The sequence below is a fragment of the Miscanthus floridulus genome, chromosome 1, assembly GCF_019320115.1.
Source record: "Miscanthus floridulus cultivar M001 chromosome 1, ASM1932011v1, whole genome shotgun sequence".
Lineage (NCBI taxonomy): Eukaryota > Viridiplantae > Streptophyta > Magnoliopsida > Poales > Poaceae > Miscanthus > Miscanthus floridulus.
This window is the reverse complement of record NC_089580.1, coordinates 185,497,463-185,514,576: the sequence shown is the minus strand read 5'-3', so window position 1 is coordinate 185,514,576 and position 17,114 is coordinate 185,497,463. Positions and strand designations below refer to the sequence as shown.

General features: G+C 51.0%; 2 protein-coding genes across 8 annotated transcripts; one reads left to right on the top strand and one right to left on the bottom strand.

Moving 5' to 3' along the window:
- Positions 1-1,135: 1,135 nt before the first annotated feature.
- LOC136550879 (aminotransferase ALD1 homolog) lies at positions 1,136-5,425 on the top strand. Of its 2 annotated transcripts, none has more exons than XM_066542470.1 (8): positions 1,136-1,292; positions 1,425-1,489; positions 1,613-1,680; positions 1,774-1,890; positions 3,532-3,594; positions 3,902-4,006; positions 4,126-4,176; positions 4,333-5,425. In XM_066542470.1, the coding sequence occupies exons 1-8, from the start codon at positions 1,270-1,272 to the stop codon at positions 5,170-5,172; spliced, it is 1,332 nt and encodes a 443-aa protein (XP_066398567.1). In that variant the 5' UTR covers positions 1,136-1,269; the 3' UTR covers positions 5,173-5,425. The 2 variants fall into 2 exon arrangements, with proteins under 2 accessions (XP_066398567.1, XP_066398568.1); XM_066542471.1 differs by having other exon boundaries at positions 1,242-1,292; positions 1,584-1,680.
- Positions 5,426-5,659: 234 nt separating this feature from the next.
- Positions 5,660-16,615, bottom strand: LOC136550895 (uncharacterized). 6 transcript variants are annotated; one of them, XM_066542491.1, is made up of 11 exons: positions 16,492-16,615; positions 16,305-16,385; positions 15,972-16,015; positions 15,589-15,635; positions 9,507-9,572; positions 9,199-9,239; positions 8,918-9,054; positions 6,964-7,054; positions 6,688-6,846; positions 6,205-6,311; positions 5,660-6,130 (listed from the first exon to the last, which is right to left on the bottom strand). In XM_066542491.1, exons 2-11 carry the CDS (start codon positions 16,382-16,384, stop codon positions 5,991-5,993), a joined length of 912 nt encoding a protein of 303 aa, XP_066398588.1. In that variant the 5' UTR covers position 16,385; positions 16,492-16,615; the 3' UTR covers positions 5,660-5,990. The 6 variants fall into 6 exon arrangements, with proteins under 6 accessions (XP_066398588.1, XP_066398580.1, XP_066398575.1 ...); XM_066542483.1 differs by having other exon boundaries at positions 5,666-6,130; positions 15,589-15,638; positions 16,305-16,393; positions 16,492-16,585; XM_066542478.1 differs by having other exon boundaries at positions 5,673-6,130; positions 15,589-15,638.
- Positions 16,616-17,114: the final 499 nt, after the last annotated feature.

The window sequence follows — 17,114 nt, the reverse complement described above, 5'->3', positions numbered from 1 at the left end:
GGCCTGGTCAGGGTCTCTCGGAGTCGGAGGTCGGCCGTCGGCATAGAAAATTCCTCCGGGAACTGCACGAGGAAATGATTCAGCAAAACAGTTTGCAAAATCAATCCAGCACAGAACCAGGCCACGTGAGGACTGCGGAATGCAATGGAAAATCCCAGTTAGAACAGTTTGTTGTCTGGAAAGTTGCGCATGAGCATGCATGCATGTCTCTTCTGTGCAGAGATGTCCGAATAATTACCCATTATTGCCCTGGGCCTGGAGCAGCGGATCAAGTTTCTTGGTTCTTCATCTCCATGGTCACTTCTTAACATCCATGCATATGCACAAAAGTAGTAGTGTAGTGATGTTTCTACCACCAAAATCTAATTATACAATAACACCCGCAGTTGGTGGTCGTTGGATGAGCCTCAGGATTACGTACACACGCCAACTGATAGGCGAACAGTATTTTGGCCGCTAGTTCTCCCGGTTGCTTCAACTCAATTTTACACGGTTCCACGTAAATATGCTGGTAACAAGTGTGCGTATGCATGTTATCGATCGGGAGATTTCAACATCGGTCGATCCATTCATGTGAGATGTGACGGTGAGAGGTAGTTATATCATCAAGTTCACAGCCTGACAGCCTGTTTAGTGGCTATGGGAATGCCGGTGATGACTGATGAGGAAACAAAGGTTGGTCACTTCCGGTTACATGCATAGACATAGTCACATAGGACATTTGGACTGTGTATGTGGCGTGCAGACACAGTGTGAGCATGATAGACCAAAAGGCCTGGCAGGATGGCACTGGCTTGTGAAAATGCACCAACCTTTCCTAGCTAGCTAACTCAAGACTGCCGCCTCGACAGAAAGAGAAGTCCGCTGTTTGAAACTCAAGACCATGGAAAACATTTTCAAGGTGGACCATTCGGGGCACCAGACCAGAGGTAGTCTGCCCTTAGTTTCCTTTTATTCTTTTGTGGAGTATGCTAACTTTCTTTAGAAGAAAAGGACCAGGCTACTTTTCAACGCTTAGCTTGTCGACACCCAGCTGGCCGATAGAGGGAGAGGTCACATGCTCACAGGCTCTCTCTGGATTCTATAAATCCAGCATTGCTCACATTCTGCTCTTGCCACCTTTGGATGATAGCCTTGAATTGAAACACTGCAAACACGTTCATCAGGAGCTCATCCTTTTGCCTCCAAGTGCAAGCAAAATTTACATTTTAGCCTAGCCCCCCAGGCCCCGGCCTCTTGCTAATAGTTTACCTAGTCCAAGCTCCATTCATGCCGGCAAACATGATCTCCAAGTACTGCATCTACTTAGTTTTCAGCTAGTTTATTTACGCAAGATATATATGATACATGCATATTTATAGTTAAGGATTTCAAATCAATTTAACAGTAAGTCTCTCCCTTTTGTCTGATGATCCTCCATCTAGGTTCCTTGAGAAGTCTGTCCTTCCGCTGGATGCTGCACCCATCCATGTGAAGACTACTGGAGGAGGTACATACGTATACATACGTGTACAAATATGAATTAAAGATCATGGCATGGCTCTGTTTCATTGTTCCTCGTTGCATTCTTCGCGGTTCATCAGGTCCACATGTTACTAACACTACAATTCAGGTCCTCGGACCAGTGTGCTGCGCAATCCGAACATGGAAAAGCTTCAGAAGGGCTACCTGTTCCCGGAGGTGCCGACTTGACCTTTGACAAGCGTAACTGATGACCATGCCCTTCCTTCCATTACCTTATTAACGTGTTTGATCCTCCTTATTAAATATCAGATTAGCATTAAGCATGAAGCTCACCTGAAGAAGTACCCTGATGCCAAGGTCATCAGCTTGGGCATCGGCGACACAACTGAACCCATTCCAAGCGTCATAACATCAGCTATGGCCGAGGTATTCTTTCTTCTGTGAACTTCTCATCACTCTTCTTGCCTCCTTTTCTGTTGAACATGAACAACATGCATGTATGAGAAAGTTTGAGCCAATGTAAAGCTACATGAGGCGGTGTTTAAGCAAAAATAGTGCCAATACTTTTTTTTGAAAGCAAAATAGGGTCCATTCTGAAGTAGCTAATTTTGGCGCACTAACTTATATTATTTTTAGTGCAAATACCTAATTATTGTGTGGTGATATATACCTCTGGTATTTTTCATCATATATATAAACAAGAGAAGTGGTTTACATGCACGCAAGGCAGAACCTTCCATGCAGGGGTACGGAACGATCACCGAAGTATACTGGAAAATGCATGCGTGGCTGGTCGATCAGTATTCTGATCGATCAGCTAGCAAAAAAAAAAAGTTAATTGGATAAATAAGATCTTACCATAACATTATATATTAATGAGATATTATCTCAAAGATGAATGCTATAAAATATATTGAGCAAGACACTGGAGGATCTAGCCGTGACGATTCAAACTTTAATTATATTGGACCCTGCAAGGACCACACCTACACTATATATACCGATAAAAATTTGCTGGATATTAATAACGGTTCGGATGTGGTGATGGTCAGGTGAGCTTTCTAATTTTGCCAAGGAAACTAATTTGGGAGTGACAATATAGCCATGGCTGATAATTCTAGAACAACAGTCTTTTTGGGACGGAGCAAGTATATATCAACACTGAATTATTTGTTCACATTATATACCACGTCGTGCTACCAGATTCTCACACGTTTCGCTTACATAAAAGAAGTTTCGCCTAGACGGAGAAGAACACGTTGTAGTATTCGGTAAGTGCCAATATCAGTCCCTCTGCCCACCACCAGTCGGAAAAATCGCTAAATGCATGCACCCGTCCCGCGTCAGGTTCTGAATCTATAGTAGAAATAATGTCATTTTGTTTTACATGCTGCACTTTTTCTACCGAGAAAGTTCCTTCGTCTGTCAAGGTTTTCCTCTCGTCTGTGACTCTTATATTAGCGTATGTACGTCACGGCTGCCACATCATGGCCCTCCTTATTCTCACCATTTTCCACACGTAGAGCCACCACGTTTGTTTCTAAAAAAAACTTACGTACAGCTACAGCTGGCCGATCCTAAAAAAAATGAAATACACCGACCCAAGACTCCAAGAGAGAGCATTTACAAATATACTCCGTAGCATTCTTCGGTGTTCAGTCAACGGGATGTCTTCAGATCATGACATGCTGTTCTGCAGCTGGTTATAGAATAACTTATTCTGTGGCCACTTTGAGTTACGATAGTTACTATGCTAATTTGCGAGACTACAGTAACTCCTTACTAAGTGATTTACTATAACATTATGGTAAATATTACCGTGAGTTGTAGTAACACGAGTATCGTAAATGCATATTCATGTTATCGTAAATTGATACAAACATTATCGTAAATCAAAGGTGGCTATAGAGTAAGTTATTCTATGGCCAGCTACAGAATAGCCTTACCATATATATATATCAATTTCCTTTTTATTTTGGCCAAGATTATGTTATATTAGAAGAGTAATTTTATTTGTGGATTTGTTTAGATACATTACCAAATCGATCACTTGTCCTGTTTTTGCAGTATGTACTTGCGTTATCCACTCCAGAAGGATACCAGGGTTATGGACCGGAGCAGGGCCAAATGGTAATGCAGATCCTCAGCCTGTTCGCTTGGTCGTAAACGATCGTAAATTTTCAGGCAGAGCAGTATTTTTCTCTCACACCAAACCAGCTAGCAGTAATAATCCACGATCGTATACGATCGTTTCAGCCCCAGCCGAAGAGGCTGCCTGCCGAAACCTGCCTCTACACTGAACTCTAAACTGTAGTTAATCTGAAGCTAGGGATATCATGCACCTTATTGATTCATTCCTATGGAAAAAAAGAAGCTAGATTATTAACACACTCACTTTCAGTTCACTGAACCTGCTTTGCTTCGCGAACATGTGCAGAATCTGCGGAAGGTCATAGCTGAGAAAGTGTACCCAGACATGGGGATTAAAGAGTCCGAGGTGTTCATCTCGGACGGAGCGCAGTGTGACATTGCTCGCCTCCAGGTACGTAACATGCTACACATACACGGCCATCTATCTAGGAGTAGTCCACACACGTGTGTTCAATTCCAGTTTGCTTGCTAAGAATCTCATCTTCTTCCTCCCGGCCCCTCTGCACGCAGACACTGTTCGGGCCCAACGTGACCATAGCCGTCCAAGATCCCACCTTCCCGGTACGTACGTGTGGTTACACAACCCATGCATTTTCACTTCAACATGCTGCCGGCAGTGCCATCTCGCTCAGCGTCTCGATCAGGTCGGGTTCTGCAGCACGCAGTTGCTCGATCGATCGGCTCACAACACATGCATGCGCGCGCGTTCGTGTGCAGGGCTACGTGGACAACGGCGTGATCGTGGGGCAGACCGGCAGCGCGGACGAGGCCGGCAAGTACGCCGGCATCGCGTACATGCGTTGCGCGCCGGAGAACCACTTCTTCCCGGACCTCTCCCGCGTGCCGCACACCGACGTCATCTTCTTCTGCTCGCCCAACAACCCGACGGGGCACGCGGCGTCGGCGGCGCAGCTGCGCGAGCTGGTGGACTTCGCGCGCCGCAACGGCTCCATCATCGTGTTCGACACGGCGTACGCGTGGTACGTGTCGGAGGCCGGGGACGGGGAGGGCAAGAAGCCGCGGTCCATCTACGAGGTGCCCGGCGCCCGGGAGGTGGCCATCGAGATCTCCTCCTTCTCCAAGTTCGCCGGCTTCACGGGCGTCCGCCTCGGCTGGGCGGTGGTGCCCGACGAGCTGCGCTACGCCGACGGCTACCCCGTCGCGCGCGACTTCGACCGCATCGTCTGCACCTGCTTCAACGGCGCGTCCAGCGTCGCGCAGGCCGGCGGACTCGCCTGCCTCTCCACGGAGGAAGGCCGGGACGCCGTGCGCCGCGTGGTGGGCGTCTACAAGGACAACGCGCGGGTGCTGGTGGACACCTTCGCGTCGCTCGGCAAGGAGGTGTACGGCGGCACCGACTCGCCCTACGTCTGGGTGCGCTTCCCGGGCCGCCGCTCCTGGGACGTGTTCGCCGAGATCCTCGAAAAGACGCACGTCATCACCGTGCCGGGCAGCGGGTTCGGCCCCGGCGGCGAGGGCTTCATCCGTGTCAGCGCGTTCAACAGCAGGGACAGGGTGCTGGAAGCTGCAGCTAGGCTCAAGAAGTTCCTGGCCTGATCGAGCGCCGGCGTACGCAGCAGCACTGTTCCGCTCTAAAGCTCCAATGATCCTGCACGTGCACTGCTGATGTTATACATACGGACCCCGTACTGATAACGTACATGGGTACATGGCTAATAACATTGCCATGCTCTGACACGCATGCTAGCTGTGCTGGGTACTGATCAGTCCACAACAAAGTACGCGTACCAGACATGGCACATACATCTATGTATGCATGTTCATTGTTTAATTTCGATGATTATTATCAAGACTTCCCCTTCTACAGTATCGGCTCATCAATTTCTCTATTTGTATTTTTTGATGATCGGTGTTTCTCAAAAAAAAAATACTAAGGCCTTGTTTGGATGGACGTGTATCCACCTCAATCTACATGTGTTGGAGCGGATGGAATGAAATTTAGTTCAATTCCACTTTAACACACGTGGATTGAGATGAATACATGCGCATCCAAACAAGGCTTACATAGACTGATCCATGAAAAAAACCAACAAGTACAGGCAACACAACCGCCTGAAGTTCCTGACCCAGCCAGCTAGTGGTATGTGTAGTCTCCTAGAAAAAAAATGATCCCAAATGGTGTTCAGCTCATCATTTATCTTCAAAGCTTGCGCAATAGGTACACACACTACTACAGGTGGACAAGGATTATTTTCGAACGATGCATACAGCATCAGGACGAAAATACCACTGAAGTTTATTTATTCTGATTAGACAGTGAAGGACCCCTACAGCGGTTGCTCCGCAGCAGGCAGCTCAAATTCACTTGTAAAACTGCCGTAAAGTTACCATGGCAGCACTTTCAGCCCATAAGTTTACTCGCTTTCACTCTCTTCCTCACTTTCTTCGTCTTCGTCGAGGTTCAGGTGGTTCAGATTCTTCTCGAGAGGGGGCAAGTCATCGTCTGAATCACCTTCAGATCCTTCCTGGGCGCTTTGCCGTGATTCCTCTGCCCCTGTCAATCTAGCGTCAATACCTCACTAATAATTTTTGTACTCTACAGACGCATAACTTGTGAAACTATATTACCATTTACGGGTGGCTTTGGAACACTTGAGTTACTTGATAACCATGAGTTCTGCACATTGATAATCTCAGATCCATTTTCACACTGGGAGTACGCTTTCAGGAGATATCTGCGTATTGTTACAATAGAAAGGTATGAAAACCTGACCTATAAATACATAATGTAAACAGGGCATATCAAGTAGGATGGATACAGGCTTGACAATTTAACTGCATTTACTGCTAAAGGTAAACATGAGTAAATAAACTGGAATATATTATATTCATAGATAACTGAATGCCTCTATCCTTAGCATTACTGGATAACGATAACAATGTCGTACATTAGGAATTTAATAGGATAGACACACTTTCTTGTAACATTTGCTGAATAACAGTAATAGTATGGTATAATCATGCATATAGGGGCATAGGGCAGAGTGGATTGCCCTGGCACCGTCCTTGAATTAGATAGAAAGTAAGAACCCAGCATAATAATTTCCTCACAATAAATTAGTTAATTGGTGTATAATCGCTTCAGTAATATTCACTGTCAGTCTAGGTATGTAACACAAAAATTTCCACTGAACTAACATGTTTAGAGACAAGAATGCATGACCCCACTTGAATTTCCCAAGCAGCAAATGTGCTGTATCTTCCTCCCCACTGCAAATATGTACACAACATAAGCTGATGCCTGATAGTAACTAATTATAAATCAAGCTACAGGATTATGAGCCACATATTCCAAACAATATTGTTCAGCAAGGCCTAAAAAATTACCATATTATGAGGGCTGCTGATAAAGCTTCCACACAAGACAGTTCACATGGGCGACCATAGTTCACAGGATTTGCCGCTACCAACCATGGTACTGCAATTATTTAAACAAAGCACAAATATCTTTAACAAATCCAACTCTGGTTTACATATGTGAAGCCATAAAAGAGGACCTACTTCATTACATAGGTTCTCTCTTGTCGGGCACATAGTGAACGCACATATTTGGTACAAGAAGGAAAACATGAAAAATTCTCTTTATAACAAAACAAGCCAAAAGCACAATCTGAATTGGAATAGCAGGGCCTCAAACCTTTTTATTATCCCTTTTAACATGGGGACTCAAAACAAATAAGTTTTACATTATATACAAAATCATTCTCCAATAGTAGCTAAGGGTGTGATTGGTTGCTTGGATAACCCTAAGCTTCCATAAGGGCTTATGCAGGCCAACCCAAGCCAGGACAATCTTACGCAATTAGATTGTGTTTGGTTGCTCTGCACAGCCAGGTTGCATTTGACAAGATCATGTTTGGTTGATTGCACATGGTATCCTGCTTCTCATTGTGCTGTTGTAAGATTAAAATCTTATCATCTCCCCTTGTTCTCCTGTCCTTCTCCGTCCTTAATCTGCTGGTGCACCATTCTACAAGATAGGAAGGTCAAAGACGGGCGGCCGCCACTGCAGGCTCACAGCCTCTCAAATCAACCTTTGCTCTACTCAATCGAAGTTTGTCCCCATTGAATTGACATCAATACATCATCCATACTCAATCGAACTCTTCCCACCCAAATCTAAGCCAAGAAGTTGACATTGCCTCTGGGGGCATAGACGAGGTGGAGGTGATGCAGATGAACAGGCTGCACAAGGAGGCCGACGTAGAGAATGCCAGGGAAGGCGGCATACCGGGGGAATGGCGGATGACAGGAACAATCTTTAGCCACTGGACTCCAGTGCGGCCACGCTGCCGTGCTCGTCAGACTTGGACTCACCCGTGACCCCACGCGAGCGTCACCAACGCCGAGGTGGGCGCGGATGGGGAGGAGACAGAGCAGTTCGTCATCGACACCGAGCTGCTTGGCTGGATACCCATCGTTGAACTGCTCTGTCAGGCTGCACATGAGTACGGCTACGCGCACCGAGGAGCCGCTGCGCATCGCTGCTTTGTGGCCATGCTTCACCGGCATCTCAATGAGAGGGGCAGGGACATGTGGCTGAGCTCCTCACTGACAATGTCTAGCTGGCCTGCAAATCCAGCTGATCTCGCTTGCGGGGTGTGGCGTGTTTGCATTTCGCCACCAGCGCCGGGTGGGACAGGCCGACGATACCTCGAGAGGAGCTCGCTAGGCGGCGAGGGCGACCCAGGGGAGCTGGCAGACGAGGTGGGGCTGTGCTATGACTGGAGCAAGTATAAAAGACATGCTTGCCACTGATGGGGAAGGTCATGTTGCTGCCGTGGAGGTGTGGCAAAGATTAGGTGATCCCAACAGCTGCACTGCCCAATCCTGCATTAGCTACTACACCCAAAATGGCTGAATTGCGCAATGCAGCTTAAAGCGTGCTCCAAGGACTGTGAAACCCGCATAAGGGACTATGCAGACATCCAAACGCGGGTGTCCTGCATTCCAAAAGCCTGGATACAGTCTAATGCGGGCAACCAAACACAACCTAGTATGCTGCTCGAATTCATGCAGAACAGGTAGGACAGAGTAATCCCAAAGACTACATACAACACTTAAAATGATTAATGAACATATGAATCACTGTCTTATTAAAATTGTAGTGAAATGCACTGGGCGTCCTTAAATTTATCCTGAATTCTCATCTAGGTCCATAAACTCTGAGGACAAGTTTTTAAGTGGTTCACTCCAATTGAGAATCTGGGTCCACAGTTCAGGAAATGTTTAAGGATCCCTAGTGCATTTCACTCAAATTAATAAGATATGATGATCTTACAGAGACGAGGAGCACCACAACGTAGTTTCACAAAAGGGACATCACTTAAACGGGCCCAGGAACAGTCAACGACAGCCAATCCTTTTCTTTGCACAATAGGATGATCTTCCTTGGATACACATTGTGTTCCAACAGGGCTGAAAGAAAGGAAATTAAACAGTTAAGTAGTAGAACTAACATCTCAAAGATCAGTTTTACTTGAGCGACTAACTATTGTCTTTTTACAAACTCATACAAGTTAAACAAACTACGAAAATGTTTAGCTCCATAGCTTATTTTACCTGAGAACAACACCACCAAAACCATTGGTCACTCTCAACTCCTGTTAGACAGATATCAATTTGTCAAGAACAGCTGTGGTTTTTGGTGCTAATGTTTGACAAAATTCTGCTCATAAGAGAAAAAGATACTAAAAGTTTGAAGAAAATAAGCTTCAATACATCATATATTCAGATGTCTACAGTCCTTATGTCCATGCATGTGCCACATTTAAATTATTCATGTATTTTTTCAGTTTTAGCATTAGCATGTACATTGGTCTCAAGAGCATAAAAAATGTTTAAATATTGTGAAGCAAGAGGTGCCTTACCTTCAAAAGCCCAAATCTTGAAAGCTTACGACCAGTGCATCTTTTGACATCACACTGACCGAAGTCCTATAAGCAAACAAACAGTGTTAGTCGCTGAATTCTCACTCTTGGTAGTAGGAGAATTCTTACTCTCATCGAGAGAGGATGACACTAGGAGTTGGGGCAATTTTCTTGTCTATTTCTCACACAAGCTCACACAAATGCCATACCAACCTGAGAGGTTAGGGTTACATATTTATAGGCTGCTAGCCAGCCAAGCATATGCCAAAATGCTAGTCTAAGATGCTAATATGCTGTCCTAGCTAAGATGCTGTCCTCTAGTCTAAGATGCTGTCCTCTAAGATGCTGTCCTCTAGTCTAAGATAATGTCCTAAAAACACAAAAACAGCCACAAGGACCATGTGAGCAACAACAGCCCCACAAAGACCAGCCACACATGACTTATCCATCATTCTCCCCCTAAGTCTTGTGCGTCGTCTTGTGGGAGAGTTGAACCATCCCGGTCCTGGAGCAGAGCTCAAGGAACTTGATCCTCCCAAGGGACTTGGTGAGCAGGTCCGCAAGCTGGTCCTTGGTGTTGATGTAGTTCGCCTTGATGCTCCCTTCCTCCAAACAGCCTCGGATGAAGTGGTACCTCACCCGGATGTGCTTGCTGCGTTCGTGGAACACGGGGTTCTTTGCCAGGGCCAGAGCGGACTTGCTGTCCACCCTGAGCTCCACCGCTCTAGTGTCTCTGCCGAGGAGATCACCAAGCAGTCGAGCGAGCCAGAGCGCCTGAGTCGAAGCGGTGGAGGCCGCTATGTACTCGGCCTCGCAGCTGGACAGGGCCACCACCTGCTGCTTGACCGACTGCCAGCTAACGAGGCACTTGCCGAGGAAGAAGAGGATCCCGCTCGTGCTCTTGCTGGTGTCGATGTCGCCGGCGTGGTCGCTGTCACTGTACCCGACGAAGTGTGCCGCCCCAGGACACCTCGGGTAGTAGAGGCCGTGGTCGAGAGTCCCCGCAACGTAGCGGATGATCCTCTTCACAGCCTGCTGGTGCTCCGTCGTCGGTCGCTGCATGAACCGACTAACGTAGCCGACGGAGAATGCCAAGTCCGGCCGTGTGTGGGCGAGGTAGCGAAGGCTCCCCACAAGGCGCCGGTACTGTGTAGCGTCCACCTCCTCCGTCGTGCTGTCGCGGCTCAGCTTCAGCCTCTCCTCCATCGGAGTGAGAGCTGGGTTGCAGTCGGTGAGCCCAGCTAGCTCAACGACGCGCTTGGCGTAGGCGGTCTGTCGAAGCGTGATCCCGGAGTCATCCTGGTGCACCTCGATTCCCAGGTAGAAGGAGAGAGGCCCCAGGTCACTCATCTGGAAGGTGGCCTTCATCTCTTCCTTGAATGCCGCCACCTCCGCATCCTTGGTGCCGGTGATCACCAAGTCGTCGACGTAGACACCCACCAGCATGGCATTTCCTCCATTGCCCCGTCGGTAGATGGCCGCCTCGTGCGGGCTTTGCTCGAAGCCCATCCCCTTTAGCGTGGAATCCAACTTGGCATTCCACGCCCTCGGTGCCTGCCGCAAGCCATAGAGGGCCTTGCGCAGGCGGAGCACCTTGCCCTCCTTGCCGGGCATCGCAAATCCCGGCGGCTGGTGCACGTAGACCTCCTCCTTCAAGTCGTCGTTAAGGAACGCCGACTTGACGTCCATGTGGTGAACACGCCAGCCCTCCTGGGCAGCTAGCGCAAGGAGGAGTCGCACGGACTCCATCCGTGCCACGGGAGCAAAAGCGTCGTCGAAGTCGACCCCCTCCTGCTGCACGAAACCTCGTGCCACCAAGCGAGCCTTGTGCTTGACGATGGCGCCGGCTTCATCCCTCTTCAACTTGTACACCCACTTAAGGGTGATCGCGCGGTGACCACGAGGAAGGTCAGCAAGCTCCCAGGTGCGGTTCTTCTCAACCGCATCCATCTCCAACTGCATCGCGGCGTGCCATGCCGCGTGTCTCTCGGCCTCTGCAAACGACCGAGGCTCGCCGTCGTCACACGCAAGGTGCAACTGCGCCTCCAGGTCGTGAGGCACCGGTCCCGGCACCGGCTGGTCGCCGAGAAGGTTCTCCAGCGTACGGTACCGCAACGGCTCACCGTCATGGTACGCGTCGACGCGCTCCTCGTCGTGAGAGAGCGGAGTAGAGCTCAACCGGGCCGTGCTCGACACGAGCTGGTGGTGGAGTAGACGTGCCCGGAGTAGTGCCTGTCGGTGCTGGAGTGCGTGGCGTTGCCGGCTGTGGTGGAGCCGGCGAAGAGCTCATCGCAGCCGAGGTCCTGGCTGGAGAGCGTGGTGCTGTCAGAGTAGCAGGTGCCGGGGTCGGTGGAGGCTCGGAGACTGGGGTAGACGCGCTCGCCGAAGAAGAACTGCCTACTCCCCCAGCTCCCTCGAAGTGGACGTACTCGATAGTGAAGTCGTCGTACGTCGGAGCCGAGCCGTCGTCCACTGCCTTGTCCCACGCCCATCCTCGCCCTTCGTCGAACACAACGTCGCGCGCCGTGCGCACACGCTGTGTCTTCGGGTCGAGGATGCGGTAGGCCTTCGAGCCCTCCGCGTAGCCGATGAACACTCCCGGAGTGCTCCTGTCGTCGAGCTTGCTGATGTGGCCAAGCTCCTTGGCGAATGCGAGGCAGCCGAAGACCCGCAAGTGGGAGACCGCCGGCTTGCGCCCATGCCAAGCCTCGTACGGCGTCCTGCCGTCGAGCGCCTTGGTAGGCGAGCGGTTGAGGATGTAGACGGCCGTCACCACCGCCTCTCCCCAGAAGATAGCCGGCATCCCCCTCTGCTTGAGGAGGGCCCGAGCCATCCCCACAACCATCTGGTTGCGCCGCTCGACGACGCCGTTCTGCTGCGGGCTGTACGGCGCGGAGTAGTGGCGCTGAATGCCCTCGTCAGCGCAGTACGACGTGAATTCAGCCGCCGTGAATTCGCTGCCGTTGTCGGTGCGCAGCACGCGCAGCTTGCGGCCGCACTCCGCCTCCGCAGCAGCCTGCGCGCGCCTGATGGCGTCCGCAGCCTCTCTCTTGCTGCCGAGGACCATCACCCACATGTAGCGGGAGAGGTCGTCGACGAGCAACAGGAAGTAGCGTCGTCCTCCCGGTGTGGCCGGTGTCACCGGGCCACACAAGTCCCCGTGCACAAGCTCGAGCCTCTCCTTGGCTCGAAAGCTCGCCCGCTGGGGAAAGGGGAGTCGCCTCTGCTTCGTCAACACGCAGACGTCGCAGAGCTGCTCCACATGGTCGAGGCACGGCAGGCCTCGCACCATCTCCGTGGCACTGAGCCGCTTCAGGGCCTCAAAGTGAAGGTGCCTGAAACGCTCGTGCCACTGCCACGCCTCGTCGTCCCGACGAGCAGCGAGACAGAGGGGTTGTACCACCTGCACGTTAAGAACGTAGTCGATTTGCGCTTCTGGATACCTTGGCAAGAAGGCGACGACGACGATCCCAAATCCTCATGACTCCGTCCTCAACCACCACGCGCGAACCATTCTCATCCAGCTGTCCCAAGCTGATGATGGAGTTCCTCAACGTGGGGATGTAGTAGACTCCGGTGAGCAGCCTGTGCTCACCAGACACAGTGGTGAAGATGACGGAGCCGACACCCTTGATCTCCACGCCGGAGGCATCCCCAAACTTGACGGAGCCTCGAACGCTAGAGTCAAGCTCGGTGAAGAACTCCCGTCGACCGGTCATGTGATGGGTGGCGCCGGTGTCGAGGCACCACCCGTAAGTCTTGTCGTTGCCGGAGCTGTCGCCGAGGAGGGCGTTTGCTTTTGGCTCATCGAGGTGGAGGAGAGCCGCTGCGGCCGGTGCCGCTGGAGGTAGCTCGATGCTGGCATGTGCCATGAACAGAGCCGGCTCCTCCTCCGCTTGTGCGACGTGGGCCTGGCCGCGTCATGGCCGTCGACAGTCCTTGGCCCAATGGCCAAGCTGGCCGCAGTTGCGGCAGGTGTCGTCTCGTGCCGGCTTGTGCCTGCCGGCGGCGCCGCCCTGGGCGCCTCCGCGGGCATCACCCTCGGCACGTCCTCGCGCCCTGGCCTGGGCGTCTCTGTGCGCCTTGCGCGGCTTGCCACGCTTGCGGCCGCTTGTCGCGGAAGAAGGCTCCCCCTTCCTCCGGTCACCTTGGCTGGCAAGCCACTGCTCCCGAGTGAGAAGGAGCTTCCCGCCAGTGGTGATGGGCCCCGAGAGGGACTGTGGCTCATCGCTGTCGACGACCTTGAGGCGACCTATCGCCTCCTCGATCGACATCGTGGAGAGATCCAGCAGAGACTCGATCGAGCGAGCCATCTGCTTGTACTTCTCGGGGACGCAGCGGAAGAGCTTTTCGACAGCTCTCTCCTCGCCGTAAGTGTCGTCGCCGAACTGCACCATCTTCTGCAATAGAGTGTTGAGACGGAGAGCAAAGTCATCAACGTCCTCACCTGGCTTGAAGGCCAGGTTCTCCCACTCCTTGCGAAGTGCCTGCAGTGTGGACTTGCGGGCGCGGTCGCTGCCGATGCGTGCCGCAGCGATGGCGTCCCAAGCCTCCTTGGCAGTTCGCTTGCTGGTAAGTGAGAACTGCATCTCGGGCGGGACTGCAGCGATGAGAGCATCCAGCGCCCGTCGATCTAGGTCGTAGTCAACGTCGCCGTACCGGACTGCCTCCCACATGTGCCGCACCTGGAGCTTTACCCTCATCACCGCAGCCCACTCGACGTAGTTGGTCTTGGTGAGGGTAGGCCACCCACCGCCGGGACCGACGTCCCTGACAACAGCCTGGAGCCCGTGGTAACCACGGTACCGATCCGGGGAGAGAGAGCCACGTTGTCTGTGACGGCCGCGCTCTCCATCGACCCGTCGGTACCGATCCGGGGAGCGAGAGCCACGCTGCCTGTGAAGGCCGCGCTCTCCATCGACCCGTCCGCCACCGTTGCCGTGCGCGCCTCCTCCAGGAGCGCCGCCGCCGTGCGCGCCTCCTCCAGGAGCGTCGCCGCCGTGCGCGCCTCCTCCAGGAGCGCCACCGGCGCGTCCGCGCCTGTCTGGGCTGCCGCCGCGCTCGTGGGCGTGCGCGGCTGCCCCAGGAGCGCCACCGCCGTGCGCGCCTCCTCCAGGAGCGCCGCCAGCGCGTCTGCGCCTGTCTGGGCTGCCGCCACGCTCGTGGACATGCGCGGCTGCCCACTGCGCCGCCCGCGCTCGCGCTGCCTCCCTCTCTAGCAGCTCGAGGTCCGCGTCGGCAGTGTCGTCAGCGGAAATGGAGCTGCCGATGCTGCCGCGCAGAGCCTCGACCTCCGCCGCTGCCGCACGCGCTGCATTCGCCGCCGCCGCTGCTTCCGCCTCCGCTCTGGCTGCTGCCAGCTCCGCCGCTGCCAGCCTCGACGCCCTTGCCGCCGCCGCAGCGGTCTCTGCCGCCGCTCGCTCGCGTTCCTCTGCCGCGGCAAGTTCGGCCTCCTGCCGACGCCGCGTGCTCGAGGCGACCGAGCGCTGAGACTGCCCTGCGGACATGACGCGCTACCAGGGGGCTGCTGCGTGGGGAGAGGGCTGCTTCAGACGAGCTGGGAGAGGAGTGAACAGGAGCGGCCGGAGGAGCTGCTGCTGCCAACAGCTGGGGCTGTTGTGGGGCTGGGAGAGAAGATGAGCAAGAGATGCTCAGGCTACAGGATAATACGGCTCCGATACCACTTGTTAGTCGCTGAATTCTCACTCTTGGTAGTAGGAGAATTCTTACTCTCATCGAGAGAGGATGACACTAGGAGTTGGGGCAATTTTCTTGTCTATTTCTCACACAAGCTCACACAAATGCCATACCAACCTGAGGGGTTGTGGTTACATATTTATAGGCTGCTAGGCAGCCAAGCATATGCCAAGATGCTAGTCTAAGATGTTAGTCTAAGATGCTAATATGCTGTCCTAGCTAAGATGCTGTCCTCTAGTCTAAGATGCTGTCCTCTAAGATACTGTCCTCTAGTCTAAGATGCTGTCCTAAAAACAGAAAAACAGTCATCAAACAGAAGATCTTACACACACTGTGGAATAAGGATGATATGATTTAAGGATTATATGTAAAACATTGCACCTACCCACATTGCAAGCTGAATTCTTGAACCCTTAAGTTCGTCTTCTGTGTCTTCTGGATTAAAAACCAAAATTATTTTATTGTTAATGCGCACTGAGTCTGAAATCTGAGGAATGATGTAAACTGATTTCATAAAGCTGACGAACACTGAATCCCAATATAATTAGGAAAGTCTAGTTGGTACTCCCTGTAGTTGTAATTGTAATCAATGATTACCCTAGTCCAGTTTATCATTTTAGCTCACGTCCCAGACAAAAATGCAAAAATCATAATTGACAATTGAGACAATCAGTATATTTTTCATGAAAACTTATCAGAAAATTATACAGTAACTTAACGGCGCACATTTAATTCACAGAACATCCATAAATACAAGAAAATGTGTACCTTCTTGCCTTGGAAGTGATGTGCCAGGGCCATCATCACTGAAACTGAAAAAATAAAAAGGGTGATTTTAACAACCAATTGTTAAAGTCTATTTGTATAATCCAAAATATCAATTTAAATTGAAGAACACAATATCCTCTGTCTGGAAGGTAAAGCAAATTCAACAGGGTGCCTACTGTAATACCGCAACAGAAAATGAAAATATTAACAAAAACAGACTCGGCCTCTATATAAAAAGTTCCAATCAAAGCCTTAAATTCAATTGATTCAGCTCATTGACACTACCTAAACACCGAGGTAAATATAATTTAGAGTTGAAACAGAGCTAATTACCACGAGGCTTCTTGCTTGGTACGGCGCGAAGACGAGGAGGAGGAGGATCCCCGGCCGCGCCTGTGGCGGTTGTATCCCATCCTGGACGGCTTCGAAGTAAGTAGGCATCAAATAGCCAAATAGCTTAAGTTATGATTTGGGTGCTTGGTTTCGCACCTCAGGAAGGGAAGAGAAGGAGTGGGAATACCTTGTGTGTGCTCGTCGCCGGCGAAGAGATCGACGAAGACCCCGGCACCTGGCGTAGGGCGGCGGCGGCGGTAGCCCAGTCGGAGAGAGAGAGAGAGAGAGAGAGAGAGAGAGCACGGGGGTCGAAGGTGGGCTGTCTGCGGCGGACGGCGGTAGCCCAGTCCACGGAATTGTTCGGCCCAGGGAGCCCACCCGCACGGGCATCTACTGTTTCATGCATTTCTTTTGCAGTTTCTTTTTTTCTCCTTTCTTTCATTTTTTATTTTTTACTTTTTATTATTCTCCCTAATTTATATTTATCCTCTCCGTGCGAATCACCGTCAATTGCTAGTAGAGCATTGGTTTCAAATAAGTGGAACAGTAATGGTATTTGTTACATTATAAATATAAGCAAATGAAATATATTTTTTATATTTTATTAAGGTGTCACATCTTTTTTTTTCTAGTGAGCCTTTTTCACTTGAACCTAGAAAAAATTTCATGAACCCGGAAAGGCAGATCAGGGCAATGCAGGTGAGCCTAGCCACAGCAATAGGGTTGTGGTTGAGGATTGATACTCGGACGACGAGTTGTTTACGCAGTATGTTTCTGACTGAGGGTTTTTGATTGCACCGTCTGTTAGTT